Source organism: Neomonachus schauinslandi, chromosome 5, assembly GCF_002201575.2.
Source record: "Neomonachus schauinslandi chromosome 5, ASM220157v2, whole genome shotgun sequence".
NCBI lineage: Eukaryota > Metazoa > Chordata > Mammalia > Carnivora > Phocidae > Neomonachus > Neomonachus schauinslandi.
The window spans coordinates 98,600,704-98,626,428 of record NC_058407.1 but is presented as its reverse complement, the minus strand read 5'-3'; the positions used below and the strand labels follow the sequence as shown (position 1 = coordinate 98,626,428).

The 25,725-nt window shown below is 40.5% G+C and overlaps 1 protein-coding gene across 2 annotated transcripts in view; it reads left to right on the top strand.

Annotated features, from left to right (window-relative positions):
* The window catches only part of TIGAR (TP53 induced glycolysis regulatory phosphatase), a 32,463-nt gene extending 16,675 nt beyond the window's left edge, over positions 1-15,788 (top strand). Inside the window, exons 4-6 of one of the 2 annotated variants that reach the window (XM_021690635.1) lie at positions 9,326-9,403; positions 12,998-13,108; positions 14,238-15,788. In XM_021690635.1, the coding sequence (XP_021546310.1) occupies positions 9,326-9,403; positions 12,998-13,108; positions 14,238-14,669 (621 nt within the window). In that variant the 3' untranslated portion in view covers positions 14,670-15,788. The remainder of the gene's footprint in view (positions 1-9,325; positions 9,404-12,997; positions 13,109-14,237) is intronic. The other variant, XM_021690636.1, reaches the window with a different exon arrangement.
* The last annotated feature ends 9,937 nt before the right edge of the window (positions 15,789-25,725 follow it).

Below are 25,725 nucleotides of genomic sequence, written 5' to 3'. Positions count from 1 at the left end.
CTCTCTCGCTGTCTCTCTCTCTGTCAAATAAAATCTTAAAAAAAACCCAAAAAACTAATGATGTATTGTATGGTGACTAACATAACATAATAAAATAATATTTAAAAAAAAAGAGAGAGCACAAGCAGGGGGAGTGGGAGAGGGAGAAGTAGGCCTCCCACAGAGCAGGGAGCCTGATGCGGGGCTGGATCCCAGGACCCAGGGATCATGACCTGAGCCGAAGGCAGATGCTTAATGACTGAGCCACCCAGGCGCCCCCATCATTAGTTTTTGACATAGTGATCCACGATTCATTGTTTTCATATAACACCCAGTGCTCCATGCAGTACGTGCCCTCCTTAATACCCATCACTGGGCTAACGCATCCCCCCACTCCCCTCCCCTCTAAAACCCTCAGATTGTTTCTCAGAGTCCATAGTCTCTCATGGTTCATCTCCCCGTCTGATTTCCCCCCCTTCATTTTTCCCTTCCTTCTAATGTCCTCCATGCTCTTCCTTATGTTCCACAAATAAGTGAAACCATATGATAATTGACTTTCTCTGCTTGACTTATTTTATTTAGCATAATCTCCTCCAGTCCCATCCATGTTGATGTAAAAGTTGGGTATTCATCTTTTCTGATGGCTCAGTAATATTCCATTGTATATATAGACCACATCTTCTTTATCCATTCATCTGTTGAAGGGCATCTCGGCTCTTTCCACAGTTTGGCTATTGCGGACATTGCTGCTATGAACAATCGGGTGCATATGGCCCTTCTTTTCACTACATCCGTGTCTTTGGGGTAAATACCCAGGAGTGCAATTGCTGGGTCATAGGGTAGCTCTATTTTAATTTTTCGAGGCACTTCCACACTGGTCTGGTTTCCAAAGTGGCTGTACCAACTTGCATTCCCACCAACAGTGTAAGAGGGTTCCCCTTTCTCCACAACCTCTCCAACATTTGTTGTTTCTTGCCTTGTCCATTTTTGCCATTCTAACTGGTTTAAGGTGGTCTCTCAGTGTGGTTTTGATTTGAATTTCCCTGATGGCTAATGATGATGAACATTTTTTCATGTGTCTGTTGGCCATTTGTATGTCTTCTTTGGAGAAGTGTCTCTTCATGCCTTCTGCCCATTTTTTGACTTGATTATTTGTTTTTTAGGTGTTGAGTTTGAGAAGTTCTTTATAGATCTTGGAAATCAGTGCTTTGTCTGTAGTGTCATTTGCAAATATCTTCTCCCATTCTGTGGGTTGCCTCTTTGTTTTGTTGACTGTTTTCCTTTGCTGTGCAGAAGCTTTTTATCTTGATGAAGTCCCAATAGTTCATTTTTGCTTTTGTTTTACTAACCTTTGGAGATGAATCTTGAAAGAAGTTGCTGTGGCTGATGTCAAAGAGGTTGCTGCCTATGTTCTCTAGGAATTTGATGGATTCCTGTCTCACATTGAGGTCTTTCATCCATTTTGAGTTTATCTTTGTGTATGGTGTTAGAGAATGGTTGAGTTTCATTCTTCTGCATGTGGCTGTCCAATTTTCCCAGCACCATTTATTGAAGAGACTGTCTTTTTTCCATTGCATATTTTTTCCTGCTTTGTCGAAGATTATTTGACCATGGAGTTGAGGGTCCATATCTGGGCTCTTTATTCTGTTCCACTGGTCTATGTGTCTGTTTTTGTGCCAGTACCATGCTGTCTTGGTGATCACAGCTTTGTAATATAGCTTGAAATCGGGCAACGTGATGCCCCCAGCTTTGTTTTTCTTTTTCAACATTTCCTTGGCAATTCGGGGTCTTTTCTGATTCAATACAAATTTTAGGATTGTTTGTTCCAGCACTTTGAAAAATGTCATTGGAATTTTGATCGGGGTGGCGTTGAAGGTATAGATTGCTCTGGGTAACATAGACATTTTAACAATGTTTCTCCTTCCGATCCATGAGCATGGAATGTTTTTCCATCTTTTTGTGTCTTCAATTTCTTTCATGAGTGTTCTGTAGTTCCTAGAGTATAGATCCTTTACCTCTTTGGTTAGGTTTATTCCAAGGTATCTTATGGTTTTTGGTGCTATTGTATATGGAATCGTTTCTCTAATTTCTCTTTCTACAGTTGTGTTGTTAGTGTATAAGAAAGCAAGTGATTTCTGTGCATTGATTTTGTATCCTGCCACATTACTGAATTGCTGTATGAGTTCTAGTAATTTGGGGGTGGAGTCTTTTGGGTTTTCCACATAAAGTATCATGTCGTCTGCGAAAAGAGAGAGTTTGACTTCTTCTTTGCCAGTTTGAATACCTTTTATTTATTTTTGTTGTCTGATTGCTGTTGCTAGGACTTCTAGTACTATGTTGAACAGTAGTGGCAAGAGTGGGCATCCTTGACGTGTTCCTGATCTTAAGGGAAAAGCTCTCAGATTTCCCCCATTGAGGATAATATTCGCTGTGGGTTTTTCATAGATGGATTTTATGATCTTGAGGAATGTTCCCTCTATCCCTATACTCTGAAGAGTTTTAATCAGTAAATGATGCTGTATTTTGTCAGATGCTTTTTCTGCATCAATTGAGAGGACCATATGGTTCTTCTCTCTCTTATTAATATGTTCTATCACATTGATTGATTTGTGAATATTGAACCACCCTTGCATCCCGGGGATAAATCCCACTTGGTCGTGGTGGATGATCCTTTTAATGTATTGTTGGATCCTATTAGCTAGGATTTTGTTGAGGATTTTGGAATCCATATTCATCAGGGATATTGGTCTGAAATTCTCCTTTTTGATGGGGTCTTTGCCTGGTTTGGGGATTAAGGTAATGCTGGCCTCATAGAATGAGTATGGAAGCTTTCCTTCTGTTTCTATTTTTTGAAAGAGCTTCAGGAGAATAGGTATTCTTTCTTCTTTGAATGTTTGGTAGAATTCCCCAGGGAATCTAACAGGCCCTGGACTCCTGTTTTTTTGGGAGGTTTTTGATCACTGCTTCAATCTTGTTACTGGTTATCGGCCTATTCAGGTTGTCAATTTCTTCCTGTTTTAGTCTTGGCAGTTTATAGGTTTCCAGGAAGGCCTCCATTTCATCCAGATTTCTCAGTTTATTGGCATATAGTTGTTGATGATAATTTCTAATAATTGTTTCTGTTTCCTTGGTATTAGTTGTGATCTCTCCCCTTTCATAATTTTATTAATTTGGGTCCTTTCTCTTTTCTTTTGGATAAGTCTGGCCAGTGGTTTATCGATCTTATTCTTTCAAAGAACCAGCTTCTAGTTTCGTTGATCTGATCTACTGTGTTTCTGGTTTCTAATTCATTGATCTCTGCTCTAATCTTAATTACTTCTCTTCTAATGCGTGGCTTAGGCATCATTTGTTGCTTTTTCTCTAGTTCTTTAAGGTGTAGAGTTAGTTGGTGAATTCAGGATTTTTCTATTTTTTGAGTGAGGCTTGGATGGCTATGTATTTCCCCCTTAGGACCACTTTTGCAATGTCCCATAGGTTTCGGACTGATGTGTTTTCATTCTCATTGGTTTCCATGAATTGTTTAAGTTCTTTGATTTCCTGGTTGACCCAAAAATTCTCGATCAGAGTAGTCTTTAGCTTCCAAGTGTTTGAATTTCTTCCAAATTTTTTCTTGTGATTGAGTTCCAGTTTTAAAGCATTATGGTCTGAGAATATGCAGGGAATAATCTCAATCTTTTGGTATCGGTTGAGACCTGATTTGTGACCCAGTATGTGGGTCTTCTCGAGTGCACAAGTTCCATGTGCGCTCGAGAAGAATGAGTATTCTGTTGTTTTAGGGTGGAATGTTCTGTATATATCTATGAGGTTCATCTGGTCCAGTGTGTCATTCAAAGCTCTTGTTTCTTTGTTGATTTTCTGCTTAGATGATCTGTCTGTTGTTGAGAGTGGAGTATTGAGGTCTCCTACAATTAATGTATTGTTATCAGTATGACTCTTTATTTTGGTTAACAGCTGGCTTATATAGATGGCTGCTCCCATGTTGGGGGCATAGATATTTACAACTGTTAGATCTTCTTGTTGGATAGGCCCTTTAAGAATTATATAGTGTCCTTCTGTGTCTCTAACTACAGTCTTTAGTGTAAAATCTAATTTGTCTGATGTAAGAATTGCTACCCCAGCTTTCTTTTGAGGTCCATTGGCATGGAAGATAGATCTCCATACCTTCACTTTCAGTCTGGATGTATCTCTAGGTTCAAAATGAGTCTCCTGTAGACAGCATATGTATGGTTCCTGTCATTTTATCCAGTCTGCAACCCTATGCCGTTTTATGGGAGCATTTAGGCCATTCACGTTGAGAGTCATTATTTTTTTATTTTTATTTTTTTTATTTTTTTAAAGATTTTATTTATTTTTTGACAGAGAGAGAGAGACAGCGAGAGAGGGAACACAAGCAGGGGGAGTGGGAGAGGGAGAAGCAGGCCTCCCGCTGAGCAAGGAGCCGGATGTGGGGCTCGATCCCAGGACTCCGGGATCATGACCTGAGCCGAAGGCAGACGCTTAACGACTGAGCCACCCAGGTGCCCCGTTGAGAGTCATTATTGAAGGATATGAATTAATTGTCATCATGTTGCCTGTGAAGACATTGTTTTTATAGATTGTCCCTGTAAATTTCTGTTGTATATCACTCTTGGGGTCTTTCTTCTTTTATAGAATCCCCCCCCCCTTAATATTTCTTGCAGGGCCGGCTTAGTGGTCATATATTCTTTCAGTTTCTGCTGGCCTTGGAAGCTCTGCATCTCTGCATCCATTCTAAATGACAGCCTTGCTGGATGAAGTATTCTTGGCTGCATGTTCTTCTCATTTAGTACCCTGAATATGTCTTGCCATATTCTTTCTGGCAAGCCAGGTCTCTGTGGATAGGTCTGATGTTATTCTGATGTTCCGCCTTCTGTATGTAAGGAATCTCTTCCCCCTAACTGCCCTTAAGATGGTTTCCTTGGTTCTAAGATTTGCCAGTTTTACTATTACATGCCGGGGTGTTGGCCTGTTTCCTTGATCTTGGGAGGGGTCCTCTCTACCTCTAGGACACGAATGTTTGTTTCATTCCCCAGATTAGGGAAGTTCTCAGCTACAATTTGCTCAAATATATCTTCTAGTCCTCTCTCCACCCCCTCAAGGATTCCAATAATTCTGACATTGGAACGTTTCATGGTGTCACTTATTTCTCTGATTCTATTTTCATGGATTCCGAGTTGTTTTTCCCTGGCCTCCTCGTTTCCCTTTTTGTCTGTTAATTAGTCTTCTAGGTCACTAATTCGTTCTTCTCCCTCACTTGCCCCAGCTGTTAGATTATCTAGATTAGATTGGATCTCATTGATAGCATTTTTAAATTCTGCCAATTCAGCTTTCGTTTCTGCCCTTAGAGACTCTATGTTGCCATTAATTGATTTCTCCATTCTAGCCATTGTCTTCACAATTGCTAGCCTGAATTCCATCTCTGACATCTTGGTTATATCTGAATCCATTTGTAAATCTGTGGCATGAGTCATAGTCTCTGAGTCTCTTTAAGGGCTTGGACTCAGCTTCCTCTTGCCCTCGGGGCTCTCCTAGAGCCAATCCTGTTGATTTTTTAAATTCCAGGTTTTCAGTCCTGCTGGGTGTAAGAGCTCACAAAATTTGGACCATCTGGTTTTCAAAACCAAATGTTATGAGGGATTTGTCTTCCTCACAGGAGCTTCCCAATGTGAGGGTCTGTTTCTCTTCCTTCTCCAGGCCTTTGGCTTCCTCCCTCCTGTGGGTGGCCCATCACATCTCAGTGTGGCCTCTTCTCTACCTTTAGTTGTGGAATTTGTTCTTCCAGTCTTTGGGTCATTTTCTGGGTTATTTACACTGATGTGAATGTTACCTTGTTGTATCCGTGGGAGGAGGTAAACCTGGGTTCCTCTTACTCTGCCATCTTCCCTGGAAGTCAGAATCTTTTTATCAGTTGGGTTTTGACAAAGGTGCCAAGGTAATTCAGCACTTGAAAGGTATTCTTTTCAATAAAATGTGCTGAAACAATGGGCTATCCATATGGAAAAACATGAACTTTTGCCTTTAGCTCCTATAACACAAAAATTAACTTGTAGCTGATCTCAGCACAAATCTAAAAGCTAAGTCTATATATCTTCTATAAGAAAACACAGAGAAAGGGGCGCCTGGGTGGCTCAGTTGGTTGGGCGACTGCCTTCGGCTCAGGGCACGATCCTGGAGTCCTGGGATCAAGTCCCACATCGGGCTCCCTGCTCAGCAGGGAGTCTGCTTCTCCCTCTGACCCTCCCCCCTCTCATGCTCTCTCTATCTCATTCTCTCTCTCAAATAAATAAATAAAATCTTTAAAAAAAAGAAAAAAAAGAAAACACAGAGAAAAATCTTTATAAAGGTTTCTTAGTGCAAAGCATAAACAAGATGCAGATTGGGAGGAAATTATGAGTGTGTATATTACATATCTAATGTATGTGTGTGTATATATCTGACAAATTATCTAGATTTTTTTTTTTTAAGATTTTATTTATTTATTTTGACAGAGAGAGATAGCGAGAGAGCGAATACAAGCAGGGGAGTGGGAGAGGGAGAAGCAGGCTTCCCGGCGAGCAGGGAGCCCGATGCAGGGCTCGATCCCAGGACCCTGGGATCATGACCTGAGCCGTAGGCAGACGCTTAACGACTGAGCCACCCAGGCGCCCCTAGATTTTTTATCTAAATTTTTTTCAACTCAGTAATTAGACAAACACCCACTTTAAAATGAGCAAAAGATTTGAATTTGACCAGGCACTTCACAAAAGAAGAGAATATGGAAGGTCAGTAAGGAGATGAAAAGATGCTTAGCAGAAGTGATCTTAATGGAAATGCAAATTAAAACCACAGTAAGATGCTATTACACAAACATTTGCAAATGCAAAAAATTAAAAAGATAAAAGAATGTGGGGGCTCCTGGGTGGCTCAGTTGGTTAAGTGACTGCCTTAGGCTCAGGTCATGATCCCGGAGTCTCGGGATCCCGGATCGGGATCGAGTCCCGCCACAGGCTCCCTGCTGGCCCTCCCCCGTCTTGTGCCCTCTCTCTCTCAAATAAATAAATAAAACATCTTTTTTAAAAAAAAGATAATGTGGAACAACTAGAACTCCTACATTGTTAGTGAGAATGTAAAATGGAGCAACTACTTTGGAAAACAGTGGAAGTTTAACATATAGTAATCATATGATCCAGCAATTTCCATCCTAAGAATTTATCCAAGAGAAATCATGTATGTTTACAGAGAGACTTGTATATAATTTTTTAACACCTTTGTTTATAATAAGCAAAGAATCGGATCGCCTGTGTTCATCAGTAGATGAATGGATAAGTGAACTGTGATACATTCACGCGGTGGAATACAGCTCAACAGCAACGTGGAAAAGTCTCAAAAACATGTTGAACAAAAGAAGCCAGGCACAAAAGAGTACATAGTGTAGGACTCCATTTATGGGAGACTCTAGAAAAGACAGATCTAATCTTCAGTTACATAAAGCAGATCCGTGGTTGCCAGGGGCCAGGAGTGGGGGGATCAACTAGAAAAGACACAAAGGAATCTTTTAGGATGACAGAATTCTTCCATATCTTGATTTTGGTGGTATTTAGAAAGGTATGTATATATTTTAAAACTCTGTGAACTGTACACTTAAGACTAGGTATATTTTTTGTTGTAAATTATACCTCAATAAAATTGGTTTAAAAATGCAGAACAAGTTAATAAACCAAAAATCAGAAACTCAGTGGATGTACTAAGTTATTAAACATGGCCAAAATAATCATTAGCTCATAGGTAAATGTAAGATAGTAACTGAAATGTAGCACAGTGTAATGAACATATTAAAAATATGAGAGTTTGAAAGAAATCAAGAATATGATGAGGTCTGGTGTCTTTCAGAAGGAGGTATTTAAAATGGGAAAGGGGTCAAAGAAGTCACAGTTGATAATTTTACAGAACTGTTGAAAGATAACAGATCTAGAAAGGGTGATAAATCCCAGTCACGATAAATAAAAAGAAGCCCATATCTACGCTTACAATAACAAAATTGCAAAACTCCAAAGAAGGACAAACATCATCCACTAATGGCCAATATTAGACTATCAACAAATTTGTTAGTATCGGTAATAATTTTTTTTTAATGCACTGAGTGATAATAAAGACTAACTTAGAGTTTTATACCCAGCAAAAACATTGTCTAGAATGTAGGTGATATGAAGACATTTCGGACAAACAGGCTATAAAGAAACTTTGAAAGGCTAATGGAAGAAGGAAAATAATGCCAGAAGGGAGGTCTAAGTTTTAGAAAAGACTGGTGAGCAAAGACACTGGTAAAGGTAAATGTAAACAAATATTGATAATACAGAATCATAATGATGACAATGTTTACTTTGTGGGGAGGGGATTAAAAAGGCAGGTTGTGGACTTAAATTATTTCTACAGTTTTGCAAATACAGTGTCTTGTTGATCAAAAATAACCAGGCACACCACGAGAGAAAGGAACATGAACAAAAATGAGCCCAAACAAAAGACAACAGAAACAGCTTCAGGACTTCTTCGATAACTGGTTACCAGACACGGACTTTAAAATAGCCACTGAACGCATAGATTAAAAAATGACACTGAGAATTTCAGCAGAGAACTGGAAATGATGTACAAGAACCAAGCGTGAATTCTCGAACTGAAAATGTAACTGAAATTAAGACTCAGTAGATGGGTTTAACAGCAGTTTAGGCACACCTGGATGGAGAATTAATGAACCGGAACCTTTTCTGTAAAGGGCCAGATAGTACGTATTTTAAGTTTTATGGGCTGTATGCTCTCTGTCACAACTGTTCAACTCCTGCTGTTGTACAGTGAGAGCAGCCACAAACAGTATGTAAGGGGTTGTGTTCTAATAGATCTTCATTCACAACAACAAGCCTCGGTCTGGACTTGGGCTATAGTTTGCTGACCTCTGAACTAGAAGATAGCGCAGAAGGAAATATCCAAATTCGTGTGAAGAGGCGAAGGATGAGCAGTACAGAAGAGAGGCAACTTTCATGAAGGAAAATTATTTCTAGTTCTTTTTTTTTTTTTAAGATTTTATTTCTTAGAGAGAGTGAGGGAGAGAGCAAGCACAAGCAGGGGGAGTGGCAGAGGGAAAGGGAGAAGCAGGCTCCCCACTGAGCAGGAAGCTTGATTGGGGCTCGGATCCCAGGACCCCGGGATCATGACCTGAGCCGAAGGCAGATGCTTAACTGACTGAGCCACCCAGGCGACCCTCTAATTCTTTTTGATTTTACTGTGCTGTATTTTGACATTTTGGCCAGAATGACTGTTTTTATGAGAAAAGAAACCATTGTCTTTCCATTTTCAGACCGTGCATGGGATTTTGGAGAAGAGCAAAGTTTGCAAAGATTTGACAGTGAAGTATGATTCAAGACTTCGAGAAAGAGTAAGTAGCTTACTTACATATTATTCTTCACCGTAAATTATCAGTAAACCACCTCAGTTGATCTGATGCATTCTTGGTAGGGGTGTGGAATCAGCTAATATATATGTTAAGAACCTGCTATGTAACCGTGGCTGTTATATACGCTCATACATAGTATCTTATTTAGTTATTAAATTTGTGTGAGGTAGGCATCCTAAATTATAAAAGCAAAGTCTGCTCGTAACAACTAGTACAGAAGAGTTGGAGGTAAAAGTGCGAAGTTCTCTTGTCAGCCTCCCCATCCTACTTCTCAATTTTAAGCTTCAATAGACTTTCTTGTGCCCATTTTATATATCAGAAATGACTCTTGCTGAAATGGCAATTTAGCTAAAGCCACACCTCACTTTCAGATCTGAGATTTGACCCCACGCCTCCTCCTAGAGCAGCAGTTTTTGCTCTTTCGTACAGGCCTTTAAGCAGGCTGATGTCCCTGGCAGCCCTGTGATTTCTTCTGTACCTGGATAGAAATGTCAAATGGCTGGGCATCTCTAAGGAATTGCTTTTCATAACTTGCGGGTGTTCTCTGTTCTCATCCAAAATATATACTACAACTTCCTCAGAGATACTACTTGGAGAGGCTCGCTCTGTGCCTGGGAACCCAGTTCCAGTGACAGACAAGCATCGTGAGTTCAGCGGAGCACTGAGCGAGGCCTGTCATCTACAGTAGGGAGAGTGTGATCATTGGCTGTGCTGTCTCTTCTCACTCTGCTCTCTTCCTTAGTGGCTTCATCCTCTCCTGTGATTTCAGTTGATGTCCATATATGTATGTTTAGCTGAGAGCTCTTGCCTAAGCTCACGTCTCAAACTACCTACTTTTTATCTCCGTGTGTGCCCCACAGCTCAGTGGAACGCACCACCTTTTCTGTCCCCGGCCCCTGCTTTACCCAGTTGTTCAAACCACGCATTTTTGACTTGGACTTGCCTCCCACGTGCACATCCTACCATCATCTTGTCAGGGCTGCTGTTGTGTAGTTCCTGAATCCACTGCTGCCATCCTGCTGCCCTCAGTGTCCTCTGTCTCCTAGCTCACTGGGAACAGCGATCCTCCCGTCTTATGACTGGTGCTTGCTTTTCTCATCTCATCTCTGTGCCGCAGCCAGAGTCGTCTGGAAAACGTGGTTGCTGCGCACCTGTGTAGAACTGTTCCGTTTCTGTTTTACCTTCGGGAGGCTGTCCAAGCTCCAGCCTGGCCTTTCAGCGTGCCGTAGGATATGATCTGTTGCCTCCATCTGCCTCCGTCCTCTTCCTTGTGCTCCGTGCCTGACCTTAATAATATTAGCGAGCATTTGCATGGCACTCCCTACACTCTGGCCCTGCTCCGAGCCCTGCAGGTTTGTTAATCTTCACAACACCCCCATGTTGTGAAGACTTAAAAACCGCATTTTTACAGTTGCAGAAAGCAAGGCACACAGAGGTCAAGTCTGTGCCCAGCATCATAGAGCTAGTACGTGGCACAGCTCAGATTCAAATTGAGGCCATCTGGCCCTGGATTCCATGTTCTGGACCACTGGTGATAGGCCTCTCGCGGATCTTCTCAGAGTTGTCCAAGCATCCTATGCTCTTTCCTCACTGAACTTCCGAATCTGCCTGGGATACATGCTTTCCACACCTGGCCAACTTATGTTCACCCCAAGGCTTTGGCCTTCTGCAGCCCTGCAAATGCAGATTAGCCATCTCTGCTGTGTGTGTCTATGTCCGGTAGTTCCTTCCATTACGGCGCTGTTCCCCTACTGTTCTAGGTTAGTACCCCACCACACTGCAGTCTCAGCAAGGGTGGGGAGCTGCGTGTCCCTCCTGGTCTCTTCGCTGCTCTCGCCTCATTGCCTGACATGTTTCAGTGTAGCATTTGGAGTATTCAATGAATGGATGTTTACGTTCTTGAAAAAACAAACCAAGTAATGATTTTAATGTTCTCCTTTATATTAGAGGTTGTTCCCGTTATAATTGAGGATGTAAGAATTTGAACTTGGGAATTGGAAGAGCACCTGACAACTGTGCATATGGTCTTATAAAAAAAGAACATTTAGTTGTTGGACTTCTGTCTGATGGTGGTGTTAACATTTTGGGGCATCAGCAGTGTGAAACCATAAATGGTGGTTTATCTCTAAATATTTTATTAAATATTTTATGATGCAAGTAATCTGTTACTATTGTAGGGAATTAAAAGTAAGAACAGTTTGGGGGAAAATACGGTTAAAAATTTCTACCATGCACAAATACTGTGAACATTTTGGTATGTGTGCTCTTGACTTTTTTTCGTGTTTGTCAGTCTATCTATCTGATTGTGTATGCATTTTTCTAAATGTACCCCTACTATATGTGGTGGGTTTTTTTTTTTTAAGATTTATTTATTTATTTTAGAGAGAGGGAGTGCGAGCGCAAGTTGGGGAGAGGGAGAGAATCTCAAGCAGACTCCCCACTGAGCAGGGAGCCCGACACATGGGGCTCAGTCTCATGACCCTGAGATCACGACCTGAGCTGAAATCAAGGGTCAGACGCTCAACCGACTAAGCCACGTAGGTGCCCGTATGTGTGTTGTTTTTTAACTAGCTTTTCTCCTTGTGTATTTCAGTGCTAATGAATGCACATGGATATGATCACCTAATTAGTGACTGCATTATTCCAGTATATGGAAGTTGTATAGCTGCTACTGGTGGACACCTAGGTTGTGACTAGATTTTCCACTGATACAAATAATGTTAAAATAAACCTCTTTGTAGTTCTTTATATACACCCCTAATACATTTCCTAGAAGTGGAATTTTTGAGGTGTACTTTTTTTTAAAGCCTTTTATACATATTGCTAAATTTCCTACTAGAAAAGCTGAGCCAGTTTATACTTCCATGAATGATGTAGGAGAAAGTTTTTCCTACATAAACACTAGCTATTGGTAGTGTCTTTGGTCTTCTAATTTAATAGCTTCTGAAAGGTGTCATTTTAATTTTTACATTGTAGATTTCCTGTGTTTCTTGGTCATTTGTGTTTCTTTTGTGACTTCTGTGTCCTTTGCTATGGCTCAGTCTTTATAAATCTAAAGAGCTAATGAGCTTTGAAAACATACAGATCTGGGTTTGAATTTCAACTCCACTAATTATTGGCTGTGGGAATACAGGCCAGTTGCTTAACCTCTCTGAAACTCAGCTTTCCCGTTTATAAATATGGAGCTGAAAATACCCATCTCGTAGTGCTCTTGTTAGGATCAAATGAGATAGTACGTGTGGATGTGAGGTGGCTGACTTGGTGCACTTCATATATTGGTCTCTGGCCCTGGAGTCCATGTAAGTCTCTGTATTTTTCCAGGAAAGCCCCACTGTCTACTTGGTGTGTTGTTCCATACAACCGCTTTGGACAGTGTACAATCAAGGTGTCAACTGTATTTTCTAGGGTTTGCAGCCTCTACTGAGTATGTTCTCATTATCAGTTTAAAAGATATAATAAAGTGGAAGGAAACCAAGCTTCTTGCCAGAATGATTGTTCCAAGTTTGCTGCAAGCAGGTACTTAATGGATGTGTCGCAGATTCATTTGAGGCACTTTTGTCTATTGGACCATTGCAGAAATACGGGGTCGCAGAAGGCAGGGCCCTAAGTGAGCTAAGGGCAATGGCCAAAGCAGCTGGGGAAGAATGCCCTATGTTCACACCACCCGGAGGAGAGACCTTAGACCAGGTACGTAGCCCTGGGGCGAGTTCCCACGTGGCTGATCTTGCCAACGTCAAAGTAGCTAAAATTGGGTTTCTTTTGTAAATGAGATGTCTCTAAATCTTAGCTAAGCAGTTTGAAAGTTGTTTGGTTTATAAAACAATTCTGCGCAGTGTGTTTGTTTTCCCTTTTTATTTTGTTATTATTTATTTATTTATTTATTTAAAGATTTTATTTATTTGACAGAGAGAGACACAGCGAGAGAGGAACCCAAGCAGGGGGAGTGGGAGAGGGAGAAGCAGGCTCCCCGCAGAGCAGGGAGCCCGATGCGGGGCTCGATCCCAGAACCCTGGGATCATGACCTGAGCCGAAGGCAGACGCCTAACGACTGAGCCTCCCAGGCGCCCCTGTTTTTCCTTTCTAAGCTGTCTTCCTTATTTACTGTTACGTCGACAGTCATTGCCAGCACTGGGTGTAAAGGACGTATGTTATCGGGTGATACTTGAAGGAGAGTCTCGGAGTCTGCAGCGGTACCCACAGCAGGGGTAGTAGTAGGCAGGAGAGCAGTGCGCTGCTGTTCAAGGACAGTGGTAGGCAGAACACTCGAGGCGAAATAACTCAACACTCGCAATCATCAAGCCTCTCCTCCTGCGTCTTTAGCTCTGTAAGTGACCCCATCACCGTGCTTGCCTTTCTTTGGAGTGTTCTGCTTTTGAATTGCATTATTGGGGATTTTTTCCCCCTGTTTATTATTTTCATAATTTTCTTGGAAAGACTTTTTATTAGTTTAGTAAAGGCAAGATTTTGTGTCCTTGTTGGTGGTTGTTCTAACCTAACTGATGTGCTCTAGATGTCGTTACCTAGTTAACACTCTTACGGGCTCCTTTTTCCCTTGTAAATCGCCCTAACTAGATTGTAAGTGCTTTGAAGTAAGGAATTAGAAATTGTATCTTACTCTTCTTTGTGCCCCAGTGTGCTTCCATCATTCCAGAAGTATGGTAGGCATTTACTACTGATCAAATGAGTGGAAACAGAATTTCATCTGCTTATGTAATACTTTATGTTGACATATTAGAAAAATCCAGTCAGTTGTGTTTTATGTTTATGTTTTAAGACAATCATTAATGCCACTTTATTTTAATTTCTTTTCTTGTAGGTGAAAATGCGTGGAAAAGACTTTTTCGATATTCTTTGTCAACTGATCCTGCAAGAAGCAGGTCAGAATGAACAGTTTTCCCAAGGAGCTCCAAGCAACTGTCTGGAAACTTCTCTGGCAGAGATATTTCCTTTAGGAAAACCCTGTGCCTCTGAATCTAATGCAGACAGTGGCGCACCAGGATTAGCCGCCAGTGTCTTAGTTGTGAGTCATGGTGCTTACATGAAAAGCCTGTTTAATTATTTTCTGACTGACCTTAAGTGTTCCTTACCCTCAACTCTGAACAAATCCGAATTTATGTCAGTCAGTCCCAACACAGGGATTAGTCTCTTTATTGTAAACTTTGAGAATGGAAGAGAAGTGAAGCCAACAATTCAGTGTGTTTGTATGTACCTACAGGATCATCTGAATGGAGGGACTGAAACTCGCTAAAATTTAAATCTACATCAAAATTTTGAACTTCTGAGGGAGTGCCTTTGGCTTTATTTGTTTCCATCCTCTGCTAGCGCTGATTTGGAAACAGTTAAAAAGCTATTACAGCAGGTTATAAAGCTTGAATGGAATCGTGGCCACAGAGAACACTAATGGAAACCATTTACGATTGACTTACTTTGTCTTGAGTACAGTTGACTTTTTCCAGAGTAATTTCACCACCCTGTTCAGTTACATCTCTGGATTGTAAATGAATCAAGGAATTCAGTATTGCAAATTGAGGGATTCATGACCTTGCAACTATGTTTTTTTGTTTGTTTGTTTGTTTTTTTCATTTTCTTTGTTATTTTTCTTTAACATCTGAAAAATCTAGCCTATTTTATTGGCTCTTGGGTAAGATACTGTATGTTTTTTACTGTATCGTCCAGTGCTTAAAAGAAGGAACTATTTATAATTCCCATTGCATATTTATAGTGAGAACATATTGTATTTTAAAAGTCCTTTAAATTAAAAATTCTTAACCATCCTCAGTTTTATATAAAGCAAAATGACACTAAAATTTTTAATATAGAAATCAACTGTTAGAATTTTTTACTATAGAGGGTTTGAAATGTGGATGAATGGAGATTATGGTTGCAGGTTGGTCTGGTGAGGAAGAATGGAAAGCATCATTTGACTAAGAAACATTGAAGAAGGAAACTCTGCGCAGAAGAAGACAAAAGAGCATCTCTTTCTCATCTAATAGGCTGAAGAATTTAGTTTGGAGAAGGCTCTAATGAGAGTAAATGGTTACTAGTGTACTACACAGTAACCTCCAAAGGAAGGGGGGATGCTTCCTTGGAAAGAATGTTGCTCCGGTAACCCCAACTGTGGGGTTTTGTGGAAGTTACAGTTGCCTCTTTCTTCCAGCAGATGGCACTGGAGCAAAGGGATTTTGGTTAACTGAATTTTGTACACAAGATTGGCCCCTCAAAAAATCCTCACCGAAATGAAGGTGTTTTCCATGTGGTTTGCTTTTAAGTTACCGTGCTGATGAATGCTGAGTCTCACCTTACAAGAGTGTTAATACTAAAGTTTGTCAGTTAAGGCCAAAATCACGTGTAGTCCAAATTTACCGTGGACAGCTTGTAAGTCCTACGTAATGTTCAGTGTTAGCAATGTTCTCAGTGGGTCCATCCGTGCCCCTCTCCTGTCAGCGTTGGAAGAGAGCTCGTGGTTGACCACTAGAGGGAGGCCTCTGCAAGAGAGAACTTTAAAAGGGAAGCGAAAAGGACGAATAATAATAAATGTAATAAATGTCCGCATTCTCACCATCCAGAAGTAATAACTTCCCCGCTTTCTTTTTGTTTTATTTTATTTTATTATTATTATTATTATTTTAACGAAATAACACACTGAGATCTAAGTGAAGTTCCTTTAACCAGTCACCGCAGTGGTGGCCTCTGCAGAGTACAAGAGGGCACGGCACTGCGGGGCGTCTGTGCGTACATTCATCTGTTCCTGACCGTTTACCTAGAATCCTAAGGAAACATTATTGCTTCAGTGTTTTTTCAAATGTACATAACTATCATCAATCTGTATTCTGTATTTTCAATTACTATATCATGGGGTTCTATCTATGTTGCTATGTATGGATGTATTTACTATCACTGTATTCTATTAAATAAATGTGGCACATTTTGTTCATTTGGTCTCCTGTAGTGGACATTAGGGTATATTCAGTATTTTCTTTCAGGGAACAGCCTTCTGCATCTCTCTTCGTACTGTGGCATAAAAAATGTGCATCTCCAGTTTGACAAGAGTCAAATGAGTTTTCAAAGTTGCCGGCCTGGTTTTCAGTCTCACTGGCAATTTTCGAAAGTTCCTATTTTTTACATTTCTGTCAACACTTGATGCTGTCTGGTGAAATTCTGCGAATCCAATGAGTGAAAAGTATAATGTCATTGTTTTGATGAGTTTGTATGTGATTCCTAACGAGTCTGGGCATTTTTCTCATGTGTATTGACAGGATCCCCTCACTGGTGAATCACTGGTCTATGCTCTTTGCCTGGTTTTCTGTTGGACTCTTTGGCTTTTTCTTAGTGAGTTGCAGAGGTAACATTGCAAATATCTTCCAGTTTACTTGCCTTTTACATGACGTTTATTAAGCATTTTTTTCATATAAGTGTTTTTCATTATTAAGTCAGATCATTGTGTCGTGTCCATTAAGGAGGTCATATAATGGCTTCCTACTTTCTTATATTTTTAAAGGATTTTTTGAATGCTAGATCTTTAGATTATCTGGAGATTATTTTTGTATGGTATATGGTAAGAATTCAGTTTTATATATATTTTTTTCCTTGTGGTAAAAAAGTTACCCCAACATCATCATTATATTTGCTGGAGTCGGTGGGCTTAGTTCTGTTTTAATGAGCTATGTATTCCCATAACAGTATCATACTTAGTTACTGTAGCTTTGTAACTGGATATCCTGTAGGGTACATAACTCATCTTGTTTCATTTTCTTTTTTCTTTTTTATCTTAATTGAAGTATAATAGTGTTTTATTTGTTTCAGGTGTACAATATAATGATTCAACAGTTCTATACATTACTCAGTGTTCATCATGATAAGTGTACTCATAATCCCCTTCACCTATTTCCCCTATCCCCCCACCCACCTCCCGTCTGGTAACCATCTGTTTTCTATACTTCAGAGTCTGTTTTTTTTGTTTGTCTCTTTTTTCTTTGTTCATTTTTTTTTGTTTCTTAAATTTCACATATGAGTGAAGTCATATGGTATTTGTCTTTGTCTGATTTAGTTCACTTAGCATTATACCCTCTAGGTCCATCCATGTTGTTGCAAATGGCAAGATCTCTTTTTATGGCTGAGTAATATTCCATTGTATATATATACATCATCTTCTTTATTCATTCATCTGTTGATGGACACTTGGGTTGCTTCCATGTCTTGGCTATTGGAAGTAATACTGCAGTAAACATAGGGGTGTATTTATCTTTTTGAATTAGTGTTTTCATATTCCTTGGCTAAATACCCAGTAGTGGGATTACTGGATCATATGTTAATTCTATTTTTCATTTTTTGAGGAAGCTCCATACTGTTTTCCACAGTGACTGCACCAGTTTGCATCCCCACCAACAGTTCCTCCACAGACGTTCCTTTTTCTCTATATCCTCGCCAACACTTGTCATTTTGTTTTTTTTATTTTAGCCATTCTGACAGATGTGATACCTCATTGTGATTTCGATTTGTGTTTTCCAAATGATTAGCGATGCTGAGCATCTTTTCATGTCTGTTGGCCATTTGTCTGTCTCTTCAGGTTTTCTGCCCAATTTTTAATTAGATTATTTATTTTTTTTGGTGTTGGGTTGTATTAAGTTCTTTATATATCTTAGATATTCGCCCCTTATCAGATATATCGTTTGCAGATACCTTATCCCACTCAGTAGGTTGCTTTGTCCTTCTGTTGATGGTTTCTTTGCTGTGTAAAAACTTTTTATTTTGCTATCGTCCTGTAGTTTAATTTTGCTTTTGTTTCTCTTGCCTGAGGAGACATATCTAGAAAAATGTTTCTATGGCTGATGTCAAATTACTGCCTATGTTTTCTTCTAGGAGTTTTATGGCTTCAGGTCTCACTTGTGGTCTTCAATGAATTTTGGGTTTGTTTCTGTGTGTGGTGTAAGAAAGCAGTCCAGTTTCCTTCCTTTGCATGTAGCTGTGCAGTTTTCCCGACACCATTTGTTGAAGACACTATCTTTTTCCTGTGGCATGTTCTTGCCTCCTTTGTTGTAGATTAATTGACCATATATATATATATATGTGTGTGGGTTGATTTTTGGACTCTATTCTGTTGTATTGATCTATGTGGCTACTTTTGTGCCATTTTTGTTTCATTTTTATGGTTGTCCTAGCTAATTCTGTGCTCCTTTATTCTTCCATATACATTTTAGAATCCATTTCCAGAAAAATTCAGTTGCAAGTTTATTTGGAATCCCATGCATTTGTTAATTTATCTGGTCACTCAATACATACTTTCCAAGCATGGCATCCATGTGTCAGGCTACTATTAAGAACTATTAGAGCTATTATAAGAACTGCAAATATATAGCAGTGAACAGAAAAATAGACCAAGTCTCCATCCTCGTGGAACCTGTAGTCTGTCTAGGAAGACAAATAAATAGGTAACATGTCAGAATGTGGTCAGTGGGAGAGAGAAACAGAGGAAGGTAAGGGGAATCGAGACGGGAGGGAGGATGCTGCCTTATTTAGGTAAGTACAAGAGGGCTTTCTAAGGTGTTCTCAGAAGGGCGGGGATGAGCTCTGCTGATCTCTTAGAGAAGAGCAACCCAGGCTGGGAGTAGAGAGAATGCCCTGAGGAGGGATCTTGTTTTGCATTTTTGACCTGCAATGGGAGTTGGGAGAATGGTAGCAGAGGAGGGCTAAGGGGATGGGGAGGTGGGGTGGCCCTGAGGCCTACGCTAAGGATTATGGAGAGCGTTTGCTGATTGATCATTGTCTGATGGGAACAGTCAGTGACCCAGGAAAGGTTTGTTGTCAGAAGACCTGTGTGCAAGTTCTAGGCCTGGCTCATAGTATTTTTGTGGCTCAACAGTTCTCTTTAATACGCCTGAGCTGCTGCTTGCTCACACTAAATGGAGAATAGTTCTAGTAATGTATGTATGTGTGTGTTTGTGTGTTTTGCTAACCTTTTGGCTTTGATAGGTCAAACCTACAGAAAAGTGGCAAGAATAATACAAGGGCTGCCTGTATACCCTTTACCAAGAGTCCCCACTTGCTTACTTGTTGCCAAATTTGCTTTGTCATTCACTCTGTGTGTGTGTGTGTTTTACCCCTGAATCCTGAGAGTAAGGTGGAGATGTCATGCTCTTTGTGTGTTTCCTAAGAGCAAAGATGTTCTCATATAAAGCCATAGAATAAATACCAAAATCAAGGGATTTGGTATTGATATAATCTATTATCTAATCCACAGACCATATCTAAATGTTTCCAGTTATTCCATTGATGTTCCTTAAGGCTCATTTTTCCCCAGTCCAGCATCTAGCCTAGGATCACGTGCTGCATTTAACTCTCAGGTCTCTTTCTTCTCCTCTGATGTGGAATCATTTCTTAGCCTCTCTGTCTTTCTTGACCTTGTTATTTAAAAATATATGTATGTATGTATGTATTTATTGCTTTTTCCTGATACTTCTCATTATCATTAGATTCGGGTTATGCTTTTGGTCCGAATTACCCTAGAAAGGATGTGTCCTTTGTGAGTCTCATCAGGAAGTCCATGATGTATCTCCAAGTCTGTCTGCCACAAAGTTGCTATTTATGTGGTTCCTGTTGAGTTTCCGCCCTCTCTTTTAGTCTCCATTGATTATTTTCTAACTCTGTTTTTGTTTCTGTATTTATTAGTTGGTATTTTACAGTAAGAAAGAACTTTCCCTTCTTCCCTACCTATGTATTTATAGCACTGTGAACTCAGGGGTATTCAGTGACTCAGAATCCAGTACTATTGTTATTTTGTGCTCAGATTGTCCCAAATTTGTCCTGTGGGGGCCCTTTCAAGATGCTTCTTGTGTTCTGTTGATATATTCCCATCATTCTTTAAGTACTGCTTTACTTTCTGGCAGGACAAGATGCTCCTGATGCAGATTAATCTTTTTTTTTTATAGTTTTTTTTATGTTATGTTAATCACCATACATTACATCATTAGTTTTTGATGTAGTGTTCCATGATTCATTGTTTGTGCATAACACCCAGTGCTCCATGCAGAACGTGCCCTCTTTAATACCCATCACCAGGCTAACCCATCCTCCCACCCCCCTCCCCTCTAGAACCCTCAGTTTGTTTCTCAGATTCCATAGTCTCTCATGGTTCATCTCCCGCTCTGATTTCCCCCCCTTCATTCTTCCCTTCCTGCTATCTTCTTCTTCTTCTTTTTTTTTTTAACATATAATGTATTATTTGTTTCAGAGGTACAGGTCTGTGATTCAACAGTCTTACACAATTCACAGCGCTCACCATAGCACATACCCTCCTCAATGTCTATCACCCAGCCACCCCATCCCTCCCACCCCCCACCACTCCAGCAACCCTCAGTTTGTTTCCTGAGATTAAGAATTCCTCATATCAGTGAGGTTATATGATAACCGACGCAGATTAATCTTTTCCAGCCCCAGTCCTGGGAATCCGATTTTTTTCTCCAAAAACCCTCCTTCCTTTTAGTGGAAATGGCATTTAGACACCAAGATCTGGATGCCGGGTATACTCATTACTAATCTCGGTCTTCCTTGTTTGTTTGTTTGTTTTAAGATTTTATTTATTTGTCAGAGAGCACAAGCAGGGGGAGCGGCAGGCAGAGGGAGAAGCAGACTCCCCGCTGAGCAGGGAGCCCGATGCGGGGCTTGATCCCAGGACCCCAGGATCATGACCTGAGGCGAAGGCAGATGCTCAACCAACTGAGCCACACAGGCATCCCTCAGTCTTCCTTGTTATTAATGCATTAAATTCCAGTGTGACTATACCACAGTCTATTCTGTTTTTGAGCACATGGACCATTTCCAGCTTGGGGGCTATTATGAAAATGCTGCTAGGAATACTTTTTCTTACAAGTCTTTTGTGGACATATATTTTCATTCCTCTTGGATAACCACCTAGGAGTGCAGTTGCTGGGTAAGAGAGTAGTTATGGATGTGTGCTTAGTCAATGAAAAATTTGTCCAACCTTTCTCCAGGGTGTTCGTATCCTTTTATGCCCACCAATGAAGTATGGGAGCTCTGGGTGATTCACATTCTCACCAATTTGATATCCTCAGTCTTGTTTTAGCCATGGTGGTGGATATGCAGTAGTATCTTGCAGAAGTCGTAATTTTTCACTTTCTTGTTCACTAATGCTGTGGAGCACTTTATCACATGCATATTGTCTATTTATGTAGCTTCCTTTGCAAAATGTCTTTTTTTTTTATTGTGTTTGTCCTCTTATTTTTGAGTTTGAACTTTTCATGTATTGTGGAGATACAAGTTCTTTGTCAGCTATCTGTGTGCATGTGTAAGCACATACACACTTTTATGTATTCATAATATTCCAGTTTTTATATTTGTCAGATAATATGACTTTTCTAAATGGTGTTTTTAATGAATAGTTGTTAATTTTCATAAGACTGATTTACCATTTTATGTGTTTTATGGTTATTTCTTCCTGTATTCTAAGAAATCTCTGCCTAACGCTGAATTATGGAGATCTTTTGTTTTTGTGTTTTTTTAGAAGTTGTATAGTTTTACCTTTTACATTTTGGTCTCTGTTCTATCTGGAATTAATTTTTGTGTAAGGAGTTGAGGGTCATGGTTTTTCACACGAATATCCAGTTATTCCATCAGGATTGGAGAAGACTTTCCTTTCTCCCTGAATCGCTTTGGTTCCTTTGCCAAAAATCAGTTGACCATGTAATGTGGGTCTATTTTTGGCTTTTCCTATTTTCGTTTTCTTTGGCTGTTGCAAGTTCTTTGTATTTCCATATACATTTTTAGAAGAGGTTTTAGATTTACAGAAAAGTTGAGAAGGTAGTAGCAAGAGTTTCCATATATCCTGTGCTCAGTTTCCTCTGTTATTGATATCATTCATTTTCATAGTGCATTTGTTACAATTAATGAATCACTATCAATGCATTATTATTAACTAAAGTACATTGTTTATCCAGATTTCCTTAGTTTTTACCTAATATCGTTTTCTGTTCCAGAATTCTCAATCCCATTTTTTTTTTTTTAAAGATTTTATTTATTTATTTGACAGAGAGAGACACAGCGAGAGAGGGAACACAAGCAGGGGGAGTGGGAGAGGGAGAAGCAGGCTTCCCGCTGAGCAGGGAGCCCGATATGGGGCTCGATCCCAGGACCCCGGGATCATGACCTGAGCCGAAGGCAGACGCTTAACGACTGAGCCCCCCAGGAGCCCCTCCCAATCCCATTTTTACCATTTTTACCATTTAAATTACATTTAGTTGTTATGTCTCCTCAGGCCCCTCTTAGCTGTGACGGTTTATCAGACTTTGGTTTTTGATCACCTTGGTAGTTTTAAGGGACACTGGTTGGATGTTTTGCTGGATCCCTCTCTGTGGGAATTTGATGTTTTTCTCCTGAGTAGAGTTGGGTTATAATTTTTTGAGAAAAGAACACAGGCCAAGTACCATTTTTGGCACATGGCAAGAGTACATACTATGAACATGACTTATTTCATTTGATTATGGATACTGATTTTGATGTTGACCTTGATCACCTGTCTGAGCTAGTGTTTGTGAGGTTTCTCCATGGTCAAGTTACCCTTTTTTCCCCTTTTCTGTACTGTGCCCTTTGGGAGAAAGTCAGTGTGCACAGTGGGGGTTTATGTTCCCCTCCTTGAGGACAGAATATCCACATAAATTTTTTGGAATTCTGCCTGAGAGATTGGACTCTTCTCCCTCATTTATTTATTTATTCAATCACTGATTTTTTTTTTTTTCTGTAAGATTTTGGATTTTTGAGTTGAGACTGTTTATTGGCTCCATATATGATCTACCTTGATGGACATTTCATATGTACCTGGAAAGAGTACTGTTCTATAGTTGTTGGGTTTAGTGTCCTAAAAATGTAAATTGTATGAAGTTCATTAATAGTGTTGCTCAGATATTTCTATCCTTACTGGTTTTTTTTTTTTTTTTTTTAAGATTTTATTTATTTATTTGACAGAGAGAGAGCGAGAGCAGGAACACAAGCAGGGGGAGTGGGAGAGGGAGAAGCAGCCCTCCCGCCGAGCAGGGAGCCCGATGCGGGGCTCGATCCCAGGACCCTGGGATCATGACCTGAGCCGAAGGCAGACGCTTAATGACTGAGCCACCCAGGCGCCCCCCCCTTTTTTAAGATTTTATTTTATTTATTTGACAGAGGGAGAGAGACAGCTAGAGAGGGAACACAAGCAGGGGGAGTGGGAGAGGGAGAAGCAGGCTCTAGGACGAGCAGAGAGCCCGATGCGGGGCTCAATCCCAGGACCGTGGGATCACGACCTGAGCCGAAGGCAGACGCTTAACGACTGAGCCACCCAGGCGCCCCTTACTGGTTTTTTAAAAAAATATTTTATTTATTTATTTGACAGAGAGCAAGAGAGCACAAGCAGGGGAAGCAACAGAGGGAGGAGAAGCAGGCTCCCTGCTCAGCAGGGAGCCTGACATGGGGCTCAGTCCCAGGGCAGATGCTTAACTGACTGAGCCACCCAGGTGTCCCTATCCTTACTGATTTCTTTGCCTCCTTGCTTACTCAGTCCCTGAGAGGCTGTTCACATTTCCAACTATGATTGTACTTGTCTGTTTCCCTCTTCAGTTTTGTTAGTTTCGCTTTGTGTGTCTTCTTACTCTGTTTTTAGAGACCTAAACATTTGATTTTTATATCTTCCTTATGAATTGGCCCTTTTGTCATTGTAAAATGTAAAAATGGCTTCTTTTACATATGGCAGTATTCCTTAACTTGAAGTCTATTTTATATGCTATTAATGTAGCAAGCATGTATTTCGTATGCTTACTTCTTTTTACCATATATATCTGTATGGACTGCACCATGCCCTCTTCCCTCCTCCCCAAATTCATACGTTGAAACCCTAGTCCCAACTAACTCAGAATGTGAGTGTATTTGGAGATAGGGCCTTTAAAAGAGGCAGGTAAGTTAAAATGAGGCCGATAGGATGGGCCCTAATCCAGTCTGACTGGAGTCCTTAAATGAAGAGGAAATGTGAACACACTGAGAGACACCAAGAGATGCCTCTTCACAGAGAGAGGACCATGTGCAGACAAGCAAGAAGTCAGCCATCTCTAGGCCAAAGTGAGAGGCCCTGCTGGCATCTTGGTTTTGGACTTCTGGACCCCAGAACTCCAAGAAAATAAATTTTTGTTGTTTAAGCCACCCCAATCTGGTAATTTGTTATGTCAGCCCTAGCAAACTCCTACAGTACCTTTCCATCCATTTCTTACAAGTGCATCTCTTATAGACAACATATAGTTGGATATTTCTATTTAATCCAGTCTAACCACTGCTGCCTTTGGTTGTAGTGTTTCATTTATATATGGTATAATTATTGATATGATTGGATTTAGTCTGTCATGGTTCTGTTGGTCCCATCTGATTTTTGTTCTACTGTTCTTCCTTTTCTGCCTTGAGTATTATTTTTCGGTAATCACTTTTAATATTTCTGTTGGCTTTTGCCAATACTTGTTTGCACTCCCTGCTCATCTCCCAGTTCTGTAGCAGCAGGTCCTTGTAGGGTCTTGCTGAATGTTTCCCTATGCATGAGCAGCCCAGCCCTTGGCCAGAGACCTGCAGCGAATGCGCCTGCAGACTGTGACACGTCCCCTCTGCGTAGCTCTCCTTCCAGCCACCCTGCCCCGCCGCGAAGTCCAGCTGCTTTCTCAGAGCCCCTGCCTGGGTTCCATCTCCTACGTGTAATGAGGACAGAAAGAGATGATCATGGGGACTTGTTGCTTTTCTCCCAAAGATTGTAGTCTGAGGGGCGCCTGGGTGGCTCAGTTGGTCGAGCGACTGCCTTCGGCTCAGGTCACGATCCTGGAGTCCCTGGATCGAGTCCCACATCGGGCTCCTTGCTTGGCGGGGACCCTCTGACCCTCCCCCCTCTCATGTGCTCTCTCTCTCATTCTCTCTCTCTCAAATAAATAAATAAAATCTTAAAAAAAAAAAAAAAGATTGTAGTCTGAAAAGAGTTGCCTCATATATACGTTTTATAGCTTTTTGGCCAGGACAGCATGTGTGGTACCAGTTACTGTCTCATGGATGGAAGTGGAAGCTACGTTAGGCATTAGGTTAGTTAAGATGTGTACAAGTTCTGTATAAACAGTAAGTATCTATACAAATATGTGTAAGGGGTGTGATGCCGTCTTTATCATGCCAGGATTTATATAATTCTATGGACAAGATAAAGATTGGGCTTTAAATACTGGGCATACTGCCTATGGTTAGACCTCTGAAGCTTCTAGCAGCCAGATTATCTAATGTATCATAAAAGTGGTATGTACACA